Source organism: Temnothorax longispinosus, chromosome 7, assembly GCF_030848805.1.
Source record: "Temnothorax longispinosus isolate EJ_2023e chromosome 7, Tlon_JGU_v1, whole genome shotgun sequence".
Classification (NCBI taxonomy): Eukaryota; Metazoa; Arthropoda; class Insecta; order Hymenoptera; family Formicidae; genus Temnothorax; species Temnothorax longispinosus.
The window spans coordinates 9,289,735-9,305,534 of NC_092364.1; the positions used below are offsets into that span (position 1 = coordinate 9,289,735).

General features: G+C 45.1%; 2 protein-coding genes across 2 annotated transcripts in view; one reads left to right on the plus strand and one right to left on the minus strand.

Moving 5' to 3' along the window:
* Positions 1-222: 222 nt before the first annotated feature.
* Positions 223-15,800, plus strand: part of LOC139816425 (protein I'm not dead yet-like) — a 153,293-nt gene continuing 137,715 nt past the window's right edge. Inside the window, exons 1-2 of the mRNA XM_071783906.1 lie at positions 223-251; positions 649-961. Of these exons, the coding sequence (XP_071640007.1) occupies positions 223-251; positions 649-961 (342 nt within the window). The remainder of the gene's footprint in view (positions 252-648; positions 962-15,800) is intronic.
* On the minus strand, positions 6,665-7,834 carry LOC139816594 (uncharacterized). The gene has a single exon (XM_071784195.1). It carries the CDS (start codon positions 7,557-7,559, stop codon positions 6,870-6,872), a length of 690 nt encoding a protein of 229 aa, XP_071640296.1. The 5' UTR covers positions 7,560-7,834; the 3' UTR covers positions 6,665-6,869.

Consider the following 15,800-nt stretch of genomic DNA (forward strand, 5'->3'; position numbering starts at 1 on the left):
GCTCATAACAGTGTTATCTATACACCTCCTCAATTGTAAGAATCGTGCCTGTACCAAAATCGAGATATTCAATGTCAAAGTTACGAATTTTAATTGACGTAAGAAATAGGCAAAGCGTGTTTTAGAAAGATATTTTAATTTATTGCGGCAGAAATTGGTTATGTATTTTGCTAAAAAACTAATATAAGATGCATGATAATATTAGAAATGACATATTACAAAATGGGGATACGTAGCGGTACACTTTATGTGTAATTGTAATCCGAGGTTCTTTACTGACGGTATTTAGAAGCGTGTCGCCGCCGCGCCGTGTCACTATGGAGAAGTGGCAACACTATACAGTTTACGCTAAAAATTGTGGAGTGGAGAGAAGGTCGCGCTGTACGGAAAGACAGCCAAACGCGCGCGAAACTTTTGGCTACGATTATAACCGATGAACGTCCTTAATTTTAAAAAGTATTCATTTATCAAGTTAAATTAACTATAATTAAATAAAGTATTAAATTAAATTAAATTAAGTTGTATACTTGTGCAACTGTTTAAAAGCTGTACAAAATACATATATTAATAGCTTTTACATTCTTTTACATTTTAATATATTAAGATAATTTTAAAGTATATTTTGTAGAAAAAGAATTCTTTTTTTAGAGATATAAAGCCAACAAATTTGACAAAAGCTTATCTATTCGCGGCAGCTTATGCCTCGTCTTTTGGAGGCACCGGAACAATCGTAGGTACACCAACGAATCTTGCCTTTAAGGGCATCTACGAATATAATTTTCCTGCTGCTGACCCGATTACTTTTGGCAATTGGATGGCTGCCTCAATTCCGCAGATGGCCACAAATTCTTTTATACTATGGCTGTACCTTCGAATCGCTTTTCTGGGTTATCTGAGACCACGCAGTAAGGATGCTGAAATGGCGAGAATCGGTGCAGAAGGCGAGGCCATCGCAAATCAAGTATGATTCAGAGTTATACGAAACCTTCTTTTAATTTTGTTTGATTAATGTCATAAATAAGGAAAACGCATGTACTTGTGACCCTGATCATATCTGTGACCACTCGCGGACTTTTATTAAACTAGTCAGAAGTCTTTAGTAATTTATCTTCGAAAAGCATATTCATCATGTTTTGCGATTAATAAGCCACGATTGGATATATGGTTTTAGTGATATTTGACTAACAAATACTCGTGAAAATGTGATATAAGGTGGTCGTGTCGACAGATCGAGCACCTGTTTACCGACGGCGATAGTAGATCTAGCGTTTGTCAAAACAAAGTCACAGTTTTGTTATGTCACATAGTGGGAAATTTCGGCCAAAACGTAACCATAAATCGGGGAATCATCAGAATTGCACAAAAATTGGTAGGTTATGTTTTCGAGGTCACTGATTACGAATCCGGTGTTGAATTTGTAAAAAACAAAATGGTGGCTTCAATATGGCGGATGAAATCGTTAAATACTCACTCGATCTGGCTGAAAATCAATTTCTTTCAGTTTTTGGGGTCGCTAATTACGAATCCGGGGTTGAATTTATAAAAAACAAAATGGCACACAGTGGGACCAAAGCGTCCAAAACTTGGCCAAAAGTAAAAGAATTGAAACCGTAAACAAAACATGTTATATTGTTTGAGATCGCAAACGTAGCATCGCGACAAAGTCGCGTTCGGCTGCATGTCAGCACATGCACGCTTGCAATAAATTTCGTTCTCATAGTTTATAAGGTGAACGTGACTAATGTTCGCGTAAAATCGTCGCATGAGAATTGTCAAGGAAATATTCGGTATAGCATGGATCTTTCGAGATTAGCTTTCTAGAAACTTTAACATTGTTATCGATAATAAAGTCAAACAACAACGCTAGAACAAAGGAACGATCCATGCTATACACAAAGCACTCGAAAACAGGTGACGACCCCGTCGGGTCGCCACGTGAAATCGGTGACGTCAGCTCCATGACGCAGGACTCCGACGGCCAATCACCCTCCCGAAATTCTGGGAAATCTGCAGGGAGGGAGTTTCGCCTCGGAGGTGTTAAAAGGACCGTCGCCGCGCCGCGGAAACGATTTCGCTCGCAGATCAAAGAAAACCCGCCTTCGTACTCCGCTTTGCACACCGCTGTTCCGCGTTTAGAACGTTTTCGCCGCATCGCTAGCCGTAGCTTCTGTGCGCGCTCCACGGCTTCCTTTGAAAAAAGGGAAAGAACTGTATATACCTGTACATATTAGACATTATTAAATATATTTGTTTATTTTGCAATTCGGTACTTGTTCCTTGTTTTTGTGGTCGTCTCGTTACCTCGCGCTATCTCGCGCAACCGCGTGCTCTCGAACATATATACTGTGACGTTGCGGCTCGCCGCACCGTCGCGGCGCCCCGCCGCCATCACAAGGCGCGGAATCGGCGGAATTTCGCGCCCAGGGACGGACCAGGGAGGCAACGACGAGATCTCCAGGGGTCGTATTTAATCGCGTTTCCGCATTTTGATTACCTTCTTTTGTTTTTTTTATGCAATGTAATACGCGCGGCACCTCACCCACACCACGGCAAACCTTCGAGGGAGTATTGGGCGAAGGAAATCAAGGACGCTCTCCTAAGTCCTTTTGATCCGGCACACGTCCCGGAGCGGTCTCGGAGTGCAAAAAGTCGTGACAATACATACAATTATAAATAACGTCCATATGTACGTTCCTGCCCGAAAAAAAATCTCGTATAATGTCTTATATGTTCATATAAGAAGCGGTCTTATATGCTCATATATGAATTTTGGCCGGATAAGATCTTATATGGTCATATATGATTATATAAGATTATATAAGGACATATAAAAAATATCTCTTATAATGTGTTATATGCTCATATAAGAAGCTATCTTATCATATATGAACTTTGGCCTGATAAGAGTTTATATGGTCAGATATGATTATGACTGCAATACTGTGAAGTTTGGAATACTGAAGTAAGTAACTCCACAGTACATTACTTCTGTAAGTAACTTTACAGTATTGCAATCACTGTATTGTATCGTTCATTCGGAAAACAAAAGACAAAATCGTAACAATGCCTCGTTTGAATAAAAATTAGTTTGTGCAAATCTCTGCTAACACACACACACACACACACACACACACACACACACACACACACACACAATGGGCAAAATCCGACCAGCAACCTCCCCGTGGTGTCCATCGAGTAATACTAATGTTGGCGATGATTGAATGCACAAAAATGCATAGGTAACCTTGATAAGCCATAACTCGGCGAAAAAAATCGTACTCACTTATTTTTTTTTAATTTGCAGGAAATTAAAAAATTTACTCCGTAGAATGTGTCAGTGCAATTTTTTGGAGACGTAACACGTCCTTAATTTTGAAAAAACGGCCGAAAGGGGAGAAGGCTAAATTCAAAATCTGACTATGGTTCCTTAAAGTACAGACTTCACCCTTTAGAATAAAAAAAAAATTTTTCAGATATGACAATTTTTCGCGGAGTTATGCTTATTTGAAGTTGGGCAAATTTTTGACGTAAATTTTTGTTGCGATAATTTTGTTGCCCAGTTTATATTATACAGGGTGACCGAAAAATCGCCTACTCCACTTCGGGAGGTGATTCGGGACCCAAAAACAAGCAAAAAAGTTCATACAAACATAAGTCCGGAAATGAGCCGTTTCCGAGTTATAGCCACTTTTATGTTCAAAAATCGTAAATTTTTATTTTCAATTTTTTTAAATTACAATTACCAAATTCTCTCAAGTTTCTGTCTACATTTCGAAAAGACGCTATTCCCGGTACATCTCGATTTGGAAAAGACTGGATGTATAATCTTCTTGCCTCGGCAGCTGTTTGCACAAGCTCGCGCACGAGCCTGATCTCGAGAATTTGATGAGGAAGGAACAAATAAAAAGAATCCGTTTATTGAGAGAGAGAGATTGCGTTTCGTGATTTATGTAATTCAGAAAAGTCTAGATTGGGCAGAACTATACAAAGAATACTAACATTTGTTGCATGGGGGAAGGGAAACTGCCCTAAAACCTTCCCAGTATTCGTGAACAAAATTATACATTGGTAATATAAAATACAATATGAAGATAATAAATGTATCAAATGCATAAAAGAACAAACAAATGGTTATCATAGAACAGTCCTTTCTTTAAATATATGGCGTAATATACTTTGAAGTTTTACTGAGGTATTTCTTTATCATATAAAAAGCTTCATTATAAGAAGAATTGTCATAGTATGTTCTCATATAATTTCTCTTAACGTAGTCAAGCTCAGAATTAGTTGTTCTTCTCTAAAGAAAGGATCGTTTGAAACATAAACATAAATCAATTAATACAAGAATATCAATTCAGATAGAATTTGTATAATCTTGGAAATAATGCATCAATCTTTTAATTGAAATAATGAATAACTATCATCTGTCTATTAAATAATATTATTTGTAATTTTAATACTGATTGAGTATTACCAAACTCGTGTCTTAATCACGGCAAAGCATTATACATCATGAGCAAAAACAAAAACCATAAGCAATAAGTTTCTCACTGAGTTCACTGAATTAAATCTTGTAATAGGCAGTCTTTGATTGACACATTAATTCACCACAGCATAAACGTAATACTAGATAATTAATAATTCGCAAAATAATTAGTAGAATAATATAAAGTAATTGAGTAAGAGCTTTTACAGCAACGCACGCAAACGGTTATTTGATAATTGGATTACAACGCCTGAAACGATTTATATATTTCGCAAAGAAAACATTCTAATTTAGTAGTGAATGTAACGAATGTCCGCAAATTAACGTAATGAACGATAAAAGATATTGTATAATCAATTATAATGAATCAATCGCACAAAAGAAAGAAGTAAAGTTTTTTCCTGGTAAATAAAATGGTTGCAACCGAAGAATTAATTAATTAATGGACTTTTAGACTGAGCTCAGTGTTATACAATTGACTCGAAATAAATTGTGCACAATCCTGTAATAAGAAAGGATGTTTTCCTCTCAACTCGCGAAACTTATTATATCTCCTCAGATGAACAAGGATAACCCTCAGATAAGTTTAGGATCCTTTGATCAGGATCCTCATTGTAACGTTAGAAGAAATTCTAACGTCTCTACTCAAGATTGTTAAACAATTGGTCACCTTGTCAGTAAAGCTCTCCTCAGATTACCTTTTGATTGACGATAACATCACATAGGATGTTCACACAACGAAGATATGTCGAAAGGACCAAGCCGAAACCTCTTTTATCCATGACTTCGAAAGGGCGTTTTATCTCATGCCGAAAAGGCTTTCTCGAACGTTCCAGAAAATGGCTGCCTTCCTCGAGCTTTCCACGTGCCGTCATGGCTCGCCGGGACGTATCTCACTGGCTTCCTCTCTGCGACGATCGTAGTTGTCCTTTATTTGATTCGTATACGATCCACAGTTATATTGTTTGCTGCACACGGAGAGGCAGATCTCTGGTGCCTCACAACTCGATTCCAAGTTAACAGCGAAAAGAAGTAGGAAGAGTGAGAGAATTCTATATCAGGGATCTCAGGGAGGGTGAGGGGCGGGGGGAAGGACTCGCGGCCGCGGGGTCTGCCGGGCGGGGGGGGACTAGTGCAGCCGTCCTCTGAGGAGGTGCGGCGAGGGGGGGGTGGTCTGCGTTCCCACCATATGGTGGGGAGGTGGGGGGGGAGGTGGTGGGTGATCTGCGTTCCTAGCATACGGTTGGGGGAGGGGGGGGGAGGAGCGGGGGGGAAGGACTCGCGGCCGCGGGGTCTGCCGGGCGGGGGGGGGAAGTGCCACCGTCCTCCGAGGAGGTGCGGCGGGGGGGGTGGTCTGCGTTCCCACCATATGGTGGGGAGGTGGGGGGTGGTGGTGGGTGGTCTGCGTTTCTAGCATAGGGTTGGAGGAAGGGGGGAGGGGGAGGGGGAGGGTGGATCAAGCGAGCGCGTCGGGACATGTTCGATAAACAAATGCCGCCTCGCGTCGATGTTTGGCCGATAGTATTTATAAACAGATGTCATTTCACACTTATCAAATGCGAGCGAGCGCCTATGGCAGGCGGCTATAATTTACGACCTGCGACTAGCGTGACACCGCGGTCCTTTTCACTTTTCTTCGTAGGAAGTGCCGCTTATCGGTGTTTCGCGGCGCCATTCGGCTATGGCGTCGCGCGTTACAAAGGCGAGCGCCGATGACATGCAGCTAGATTTTATAAACACTAGACGGCATAAGCGCGGCAACGCGACTCAATTTCTATGGGTATCGACGAACGTCGATGACAGAATTTATAAACGAATATCATCTCGCACTGCGGATGGCCGAGCATCGATGGTCGCGCGACGTAGGTACTCGACCAAAATTTTATGCGACTTAACCGTCGCGGTTTCTCCTCTTTATTTTTCTGTATAGGAAGAGTCGCTTATCGGTGTTTCGCGGCGCCAGTCGACTATGGCGTCGCGCGTTACGAAGGCGAGCGCCGATGACAGGCTGCTAGATTTTATAAACACTAGACGGCATAAGCGCGGCAACGCGACTCAATTTCTATGGGTATCGACGAACGTCGATGACAGAATTTATAAAACGAATATCATCTCGCACTGCGGATGCGAGCATCGACGGTTATCGCGTAGACTAAACAATCTATCTACGCAGTACGTAAAAGACAAAGGAAAAAATTGACGTCATCGGGACGATGATCGACCTGATAACGCATCGAACCTGTCGGAACATGTTCGTTGTAAACAACATATGATAAAAGTTAGGTATAGGGAAGGACATGCACGCAAAAGAAAAATACATCGTTCGATTTAGGGTGTAAAAAAAGCCTGTTTATTTAACTCTTCTTTTACATAATATATCTTACGTGCTAAAAACTAAAGCTTCGAGCTCACAATCGATGATCTGATTCGTATTGAACGCATCGCTAGCGTATATTACATTCGACGCTTCCTTGGGATCCTTCACAGTGGACGCGATATCGGAGAACTGCGCAAACTTTGCATCGACCGTCGCAAGTATTCTGATCAAATGATCGAATCTCGCATCGATGCACCGATCGAGATCGAACATACGATGCAACGTCGATTCGGTCATTCTCAAGCATACGTTTGCAGATTCGAGACGTATGAGTTTGATGTTATTAACCGTACAAACTCTCACCGTTAGCGGTCCAACGTTTATAAAACTATGGATATCTTTGAAGTCATTGCGAAAGAAATTCTGAATATTTTGCCGTTGCTCGTATAGTGCCTTCCACGTTTCGAGAGACAACAGCAGTTCCTTTCCTCGGCGAGGATCTCCAACGGCGATCTCCACGTAGCTCGGTGGACCCACGTTGATACCAATTTCGAGGAATTTGTATTCCGTAGCTGTCAGCGCGTATCGTCTGCTGAGTATACGAACCGCGCGACGATCCAACGAAATGCTGTAGAAAAAAATAATGAGATTACTTTCAAAATAATACAATTCGCAAAAAAAGATATAAAAAAAATATAAAGCTTTATAAATTATACAAAACTTACTTGTTTTCACACGTTGGAGTTTCAACATCGGGAATCGGCACGTAATAATTCATACGTCTACTGCCGCTGTTGCCGCCGTTGCTTCCTCCAACGGAATACATTTTTTCTCTCGGTTATGAGAAGCGGACCGTGCGCACAAGCAGCCGATACGAGACTAGTCGTATAAAATTAATCGAGTATACGCGACAGCACCCACTATAACCCTTCCAAAACTATGATGAAGGAGGGGGAAATTAATGTTTCTGTAACGCGCAATCAGCGCTCTGAATTTTAGGAGAGGGGACTAAGGTAGGATGTTTTTTCTTTATTAAGGCGTATATCCCCCTCTCCCTTCCGCATGACATCAACCGCGAAACATGTTCAGACATGTTCGTCTAAAACTGATACCCCATTCCCCCTCCTCGAAGCTCTCGAGTTAGAATTCGTCACGTACACCTACTTATTCTTTAATTTTGTACACTATCGACTAAAAGGAAAAAAAATAAAACATTGAAAAATTTACACATACGTATAAAATTTATTTTTTAAAAAGATGACAATTCTCTCTGGCGTCGCGACCACCAGTTAAATATTTTTAATACATTTTGCAATGCGCAATTTTTAATGTGTTTTCCACATCGCACAGTATTGGTAACATCTAGATTATTTAAAGATTCGATATCTTCGTAATCCGCATCCAGAGTCTCGATGTTTAGGTTTTTTCTCGCTTTACTCTCAAGCAGATCTACCAGCCATTCTCGTTTCTGGCATCCCTTGACGTACACGAAAGTCGGCATCTCGTCGTCGTCGTCGTTGTCCTCTTCCTCACCGAGCACCGCTGATGTAATTAAACGCTTCACCTTGCTGTACGACACGTTTCCGTCTTCCCATCGTAATCCATGGTGATTGCGAATCAACCAGGAAGCGCACGATTTGTCGGATTTTGTGAGGAGATTCCACGGCATGGGGCATGTAAAGATGTAATGCGCCAGAACGGCCCTATTTCTCAGCACCGCCACCTCCTTGACGACAAATTTCATCCCGACGACGAAACCTTGCAGGTCGACGAACGTTGGTGCAAACATGAAGAAATATCTCTCTTTCTTCGATGCGTGAATCGAGAGGAATGACGCGCGTTTCGCGACATTCTGATTTTTATATCCTGCTCCCCTCTTTTTCCCCTCTCATAAATTTGTATCGGGAGTTAAAGAGAGAAAAAATTTTCGTCGACGTTGCCGCGAACACTCAGACTATTTTGCGCACTACGTTGGTCAACGGATTGTACTCGATCACGCGACCGTGTATGATGAGACAGTACGCGGAGGTATTCGGCGGTACGTTCTCCATGCAATCGAATTCTAGTCTGACATCCACGGTGGCGTTTTTGACGGATTCGTTTTGTCGAGAGCAATCGATGATCACGAACGGGCCGTTACGTAGAAAAGTTGAAACGGTGAGACTCGGCTCGAGATATTCGTATCCGTAATAGCCCTTGCAGAAACGCGCGTACATATCGTACAGAATCGCCCATCTGTGTTTACCAAAGTCCAAATTCAAATCGTCGTACGGATAGACTTCCGAGTTTAGGTAGAGTTTCACGTTGGTCAATTTGCAGTCGTCGAATTGGCTCGTGTCCGCGGACATGACGTTCTTCCGACCCGTTTGCAGAGCGAAGACGACGTATCACGGTTTCTCGAGCTGAGTCGCGGTCTTAATGGCCCACGAGTGCTTGGTCGTGTTCTGCAACAGGGGATACTCGTACAGATCCCACGAACGGAAACCCATACTTAGATATCGTCCGTTTTCCAAGGCGCGCAGCATCGACAGCTTGTTGACCTCGCTCAATACCACGTGAGGCATTCGCCACTGTATCTTGAGTAGTTTGACAGTAGGCTCCAACGCGAGACTTCCCAACAGACAATTGTTGTCGGTGCGCGATCGTATCAAGATTAATTCGTGACGAGCGTTGATCACCACGCGTTTGTAATCCTCGCAAAATCCCAGTAACAAGTTGAGCGGTACGCAGAAATTGAAGTATCCGCTCGCGTTATTATGCGGTTCCCAGCCCGCGTTTCGCAGGATCACGCTTCTGTCGGACGATACCGTAACGTAGTTCTTGAGCGTGCTGGTTATTCCTACGTTTCTGCAGTGATCAATCTCCACACCGTCGAGCTCGTATCGAATTTCATCGAACAGGAACGCGACGCAATTATTCCCCAATACCACGTTATCGGCTTGGCCGGCTGCTCTGGTCACCGTCAATGTTCCTTCGACGTAGAGAAAACTTTCGCACGGCAACGTATACAGATCCTGTTGTTGTATAGGTATTCGTATCTCGTCGCTATACTCGAACGTTGTGTTGGCGTACGGGTTGTACGAGTGAGTCTCGATCTTGACGATGCGATCGTCAAAGACCGGCTCGCCTCCGATGTTAAGAATTTCAGTCATCGTTCAGATGTTTCGTACCGCGAATCCCAGAGATTGTAAAAATTTAACGTTCAATGCGTTGAGTTTCTTTCTCGTCTCTGTTTTCGTCTCTGTTTTAACGCTACCGAATGTCGATTTGATGATATCGTCGATCGTCGCAGTCGTAAAGATATTCTTATCCGTCGCACGCTCCGAGTCATTCAACACGAGCATGTCACACGTCGCGCGTTATCGCTGTAGTCATCGTACGTGCAATCTGACGGTGATCTCTTCTCCTCGAAAATCGAGCAATCGTCCGTCTTGATCCGTGACGCGTATCGTTAGATCCGTAACGCTTTGCGCGATGATCGGCAGGTAAATGATCTGTGTGCGCCGGCGTTTCCGATATCTTATATCCCGGTGGTACGCTCGGTGAAAATTCGTGTATCGTGTGAACACGTTTGCCGTTGCTGTACGCACCCGCGGTCACGTTGCACTCCACGCGGATAATGTTTACGTTGATAATATTAATCGACGCGTCCGATTCGTGCCACTGTCTCGGCCGCAATATACGCTTCGACGAGAATCCCAGCAGCGATCCAACGTTGTTCGGTTTGTTAAAGTTCACTCTGAAAGCGCACTTGATCTCGCTCTTCATCGTATTGTAATTTGCGCGGAGCACTATCGGGTATTCCGCAGCCTCGTCTTCGTAGCCGTTCGCGCGAGCGGTCGCCTCTCGCGCGATATTCGCGACCGACGTACGATCATCGTTGGAACGATTTACGCGTCGCGGGCGTTTTCGTGAAATTTCGCGTTTCAAAAACTCATGTATGGCTCGTATCTCGTACGATCCCTCGGGAATCGTAATTTCCGTGTCATCCTCGTCGAAATAAAATTTATTGTTCGAAGAATTCACGTTCGGAATCGTGTGATAAGTCTCAAAACACGATAGACCGAGCTCGTAGTCACCGTCGCTCAGATCCACGGCGGGAAAATAGTGCTCCGCGAGGATGCTGCTCTTCCCCGTCAGCGTGAACGTTATAGACATGTCGGCGAAAACCGTTAACGAATACTGAGTCACCACGGCGCACCGTCGGGCTTTAAATTAGCGTCGATCGTCCGGAGAAATCGCAGGCACAATTGTCCACAGATGTTCTGATCGTATCGCTGATAAGACGTGCAATTGTACTCGATCTTCGTCACGCTCGGCCCGAAATATCGCACCAATTCTTTCGGCGGTCGAAGATTGCCGAAACTGTCGAAATATACGACTCGATCTTTCCTCTTCGCGTACGCTACCCAATGAGTACCGGGACCCGCTGCATCGTCCAAATTCACGATACCGTTCTCGTTTCGACGTACACCGCCGATCGGTAACGAATCACGCATGAAGACACCTCTGAAGAACGGTACGCGCATACGCCTTGCCAGTCGATTCAATTGTACGTTAGTCGTAATACCCGCGGGCATATTTAACGTCTTTTCGACGTTTTTTTTTTTTTTATTTTCAACGCTACTCCTCGCCCGCGTTTGTGCGGGCCGAGATACAGCCCTCGTCCATATTTGTACGGAGCGAGATAAAGTCCGCGACCTTCCACGACGCGATTGCATCTCTTCCAGCTGACGCCGCACGGCTTTGTTATCGTTCACGGCCTTTACGACTCCGCCGGCCAGAGAACCGAGAACTCCCAACAACGGTAGAATCGGCAATACACCGCCTCGTTTCGTTGTCGGAAGTATCCGTTTATTCGTTAGCTTTTTTTTCTTCACCGTTTTCGATTTTTTCGTTGTCAAGCCCATTCCGAGCTTCGTCTTAGCCTTCATGGTCGCCCAGACGGCTGTAGCGGCAGCTCTCTCCCCGAGAGTCGAATCTCTCGCGGTAATGCGTTTTCGCGCTTCCGCAGCGAGTATCTCGTCCGCCGCGTGTCTCTCGGTGAGATCGCGGTTACGCGAATAGGCTATGTCGCGACACGCCGCGTCCAATGGATTAATACCTTGATCGCCTCTCGCCAATCGTTCTTGTAAACGAGTTCCCGGACCGCAAAATTGATAGCTGGGAATGTGTAATTCGAACGAAAGTGCGTTTATCGCGCGATTTAAAAGGCCTTCACCATTTTTTTTCGTTGACATTCGCCGCAATCCTTTATCATTGGCGCGGGACCGTCGATGTGCGTTCGCTGCCACGGTTGATTGTAATGTTCGTAACAGCGACGATATGCTTGAACCTCCAAATCCGCCTTTATATGTTCCGGAAGATTGTCCCACACGTAGTGGACGTGATTGCCGCACGTTTGCAACAGAACGGCTTTCGGCACAAATTGCAGCTGTTCGGCGCTCAAACCGCGAATATCGGAAGGTCTCGACAGTACGACGAACATCTTTGCTACTGAACGATTCGCGGTTCCGCTTGCCTATAAATAGGCGTTCGAGTCAGCCAGAGAGTCGGCAGTGTGGAAAGAAATGAGATTCGTGCGACAACCGTTGGCGATTCGCGTGACCAATTGCGACGATAGATTACGGTCGATGGGGGGCAACGTGGAGAAACGCAAGCACGGTACGATGTTACCGACTACTATACGCGCGATCATTTGCGGACCCTCGAATTGCGGTAAAACCAACGTCTTGATAAGCTTGCTGGAAAGTCCGCACGGCGTACGTTTCGAAAACGTGTACGTATACTCGAAATCGTTGCAACAGCCGAAATATTGATATTTGGAGAATTTGTTGACATCGATCGACGAAATTGGCTACTTTACGTTCTCCAATAACAGTGACGTCATTCCACCGAGCGACGCGCGTCCAAACTCGATCTTCGTCTTCGATGACGTGGCGTGCGATAAGCAAGACGCGGTGAGAGAGTATTTCTCAATGGGCAGGCACTCGAGCGTCGACTCCTTCTATCTCTGTCAGACGTACGCGAGAATACCTAAACATCTGATACGCGACAACGCGAATCTGCTGATCCTGTTCAAACAGGATGGGACCAATTTGAAACACGTCTACAACGATCACGTAAATACCGACATGCCGTACGACGAATTTTGTTCGTTGTGCCACGATTGTTGGCAACAAAAGTACGGATTCGTAGTGATAGACAAGGACAGCGCGCTTTCGAACGGTCGATACAGAAAAGGATTTAACGTGTTCGCGATACCGCAGAAGCGATCAGTCGTTGCCGATACCTCGTCGGAAGTGAAACGTTAGCGTTACAGAGAGAGAGATCGACACTCTGCTTTTTTCCGCGATGGCCGCGATCGACGGGAGCGAGAATATTAGCGAACGCGAGAAGGTCGTAAAAGAGATTGCGAAGACGAGTGATTCGATTCGCAAAAAACTTCGCGCTTTGAAGACCGGTAAGATCGAGAAGGACATTGAGTTGGACACGCACTTTAAACCTCTCATCGGGCCGTTGAAAAAGATCGTTGACAACTCGAGCTTGATCGCGGTGAAAAAAGAGGAGCCGACGGAGAGCGACGCTGACGCGAAAATCGAACCGCTATCCGTTCAACAGCGCGGGCAGGAGGAGGAGAAGGATGCTACACCGAAGAGAAAGAAGAAACGATTAGACTCCTGGTCGGATCTTTCATTGACACCGCGTAAATCTAATCAGTCGACAGTACTACCGATAACCTCTACACCGATAACCTCTACACCGATAACCTCTACACCGACGCAAACCGTGCAACGTACAAGTCCCGAATTTCTTGAAACCGCGAATGTTTTTGAAACCACGGACGACTCGATCAGGAAAACCGTTCATAAACGGTTGAAAACGTCGGAGGGTCGACAATGGTTTATAGAATCGTTGGAAGATCACTTGGGTCCACTGAGCCGAATTTACATCGCGTCTGTTTTGGGCGCCTATCCAACGATTGACATAGCATACGGCGTTTATCTCGGCAATAATGAATTGATGCTCGGTAATAAACGTTTTGACGTGGACAAAGCGGATAAAATTTATATCGACGGCGTACGATACGCCGGCACACTCGGTATTTACGAGTTAATCTTCAAGAGAATACCCGACGACGATATCTACACGGAAGACGATATGCAAAAGTACAAGAGCATACTGTTGGCAACGAGTGCTCATAAATTCCAACACGATCCTAACAAGCGACTAAAGGGCAACGTGGGATACAAGTATACACGGGTAATCGCACCGTTGATGTTGATCGAATCCAAGAAGAAAAAATCCGGAAAGGGGTTATCCATGTCTCGCGCGATGACGCTAACCGACAATAAGATTGACTACGTGCATTGGGACGACCCCAACGAGCTGGTGGATCGTCTGCGATTGCTCGACGCTTCGCGCCACGCCGGCAACAATGCCCACGACAACGAGATCATGTCGATCATCGAGGAACTTCGCGAAGCCGGGCTTATTATAAATTAAACCATGCGACGGCGATCCGTTCAATCAGCGTCGAAATGCCGATCAACAAATTTGGATTGTTCGAACACAGCGGAGACGCGACGAATGCCATTTCGTACCATCGGTGGAGCGGATTAATGAGAAATTTCGTGCGCAATAACGCTCTGTGCCGCGCTGCCACGGACTTTGACGCAAAGTCGCGCAAGATTTGTCGCGTAACGCAACCTGAGACTGACGGTGACGCGGTTAACAAACTGTACGTTGATCAATTCTTTAAAATGTTGAGCAATCAACGAAAAGAATCAGACGAGAAGCTGACTGCGTTCGAGAAGGATCTGCAAGCGTTACAAACTGCGATAAACAAGCTTCGACGTGCGAATATCGTTGAATCAGACGCGACAACCAACAACAACAACAACAACAACAACAACAACAATGGACAAACGGTACAGCAGAAACGATTATCGAAAGGCGACGAGTGAAGAGAAGCAACGGTTGATTAACGACGGCAAGGAACAGCAACGAACGATTCGAGAACGGTTGTCGGACGGCTGTTTAACGGTTCGAGAACGGTCGTCGGACGGTTGTCGAACGGTTCAAAAACAGCTTAAAAACGATTACGAGCGATTTAGAAACAGCTGCGAACTACGCGGAGACAGGAAAGGCTACAAACGGCTAGAGAACGTCGACGACGACGACGAATGGAATTAAACGGCTGACAAACGGCTAACGAGAAGTTATAAACGACAACAAAAAAAACATGACATCGCTAAAATCCGACGGACGTAAAAATATCGAGAAGCAACGACTCGTCGAGGAACTGCACGCTCCGGCGAGAAGAAATTTTCCCCGAAGACACGTCATAGTGCGGGGGTACGATGACCTGTGGCAGGCTGACATCGTCGAGATGCGTCCGTACTCACGTTTCAACGGAGGCTACCACTACATACTTACCGTCATCGATGTGTTGAGCAAGCACGCGTGGGCCGCGCCACTCAAGGGTAAAGGCGGAAGCAAAACAGCTAACGCTGTCGCAGAGATCATTCGACACAGCGGGAGGTGCCCTAGTAACCTACAAACCGATATGGGGAAGGAATTTTACAACGCCGACGTGCAACGTCTCGTGAAGAAACATGGCATCAATCATTATTCCACATATTCGGTATTGAAGGCATCGGTCGTCGAACGATTCAATCGCACGCTCAAGAACGACATGTGGAAGATGTTTACGCTCAATGGAAATTACAAGTGGGTCGACGCCTTGCCGCGACTCGTATCGGATTACAACGCGCGCAAGCATCGAACCATCGGCATGCGACCCGTCGACGTTACCCCCGCGATCGCCGAAAAACTCTTGGCTACCGTATACAGCGCGATAAAAATCGCGGGTCCGGCAAAATTCAAAGCGGGCGACTCGGTACGCGTCAGCAAATACAAGACGATTTTCGAGAAAGGTTACACGCCGAATTGGACCACCGAGGTGTTTAAGATCGTTAAAGTGCAGCGTAC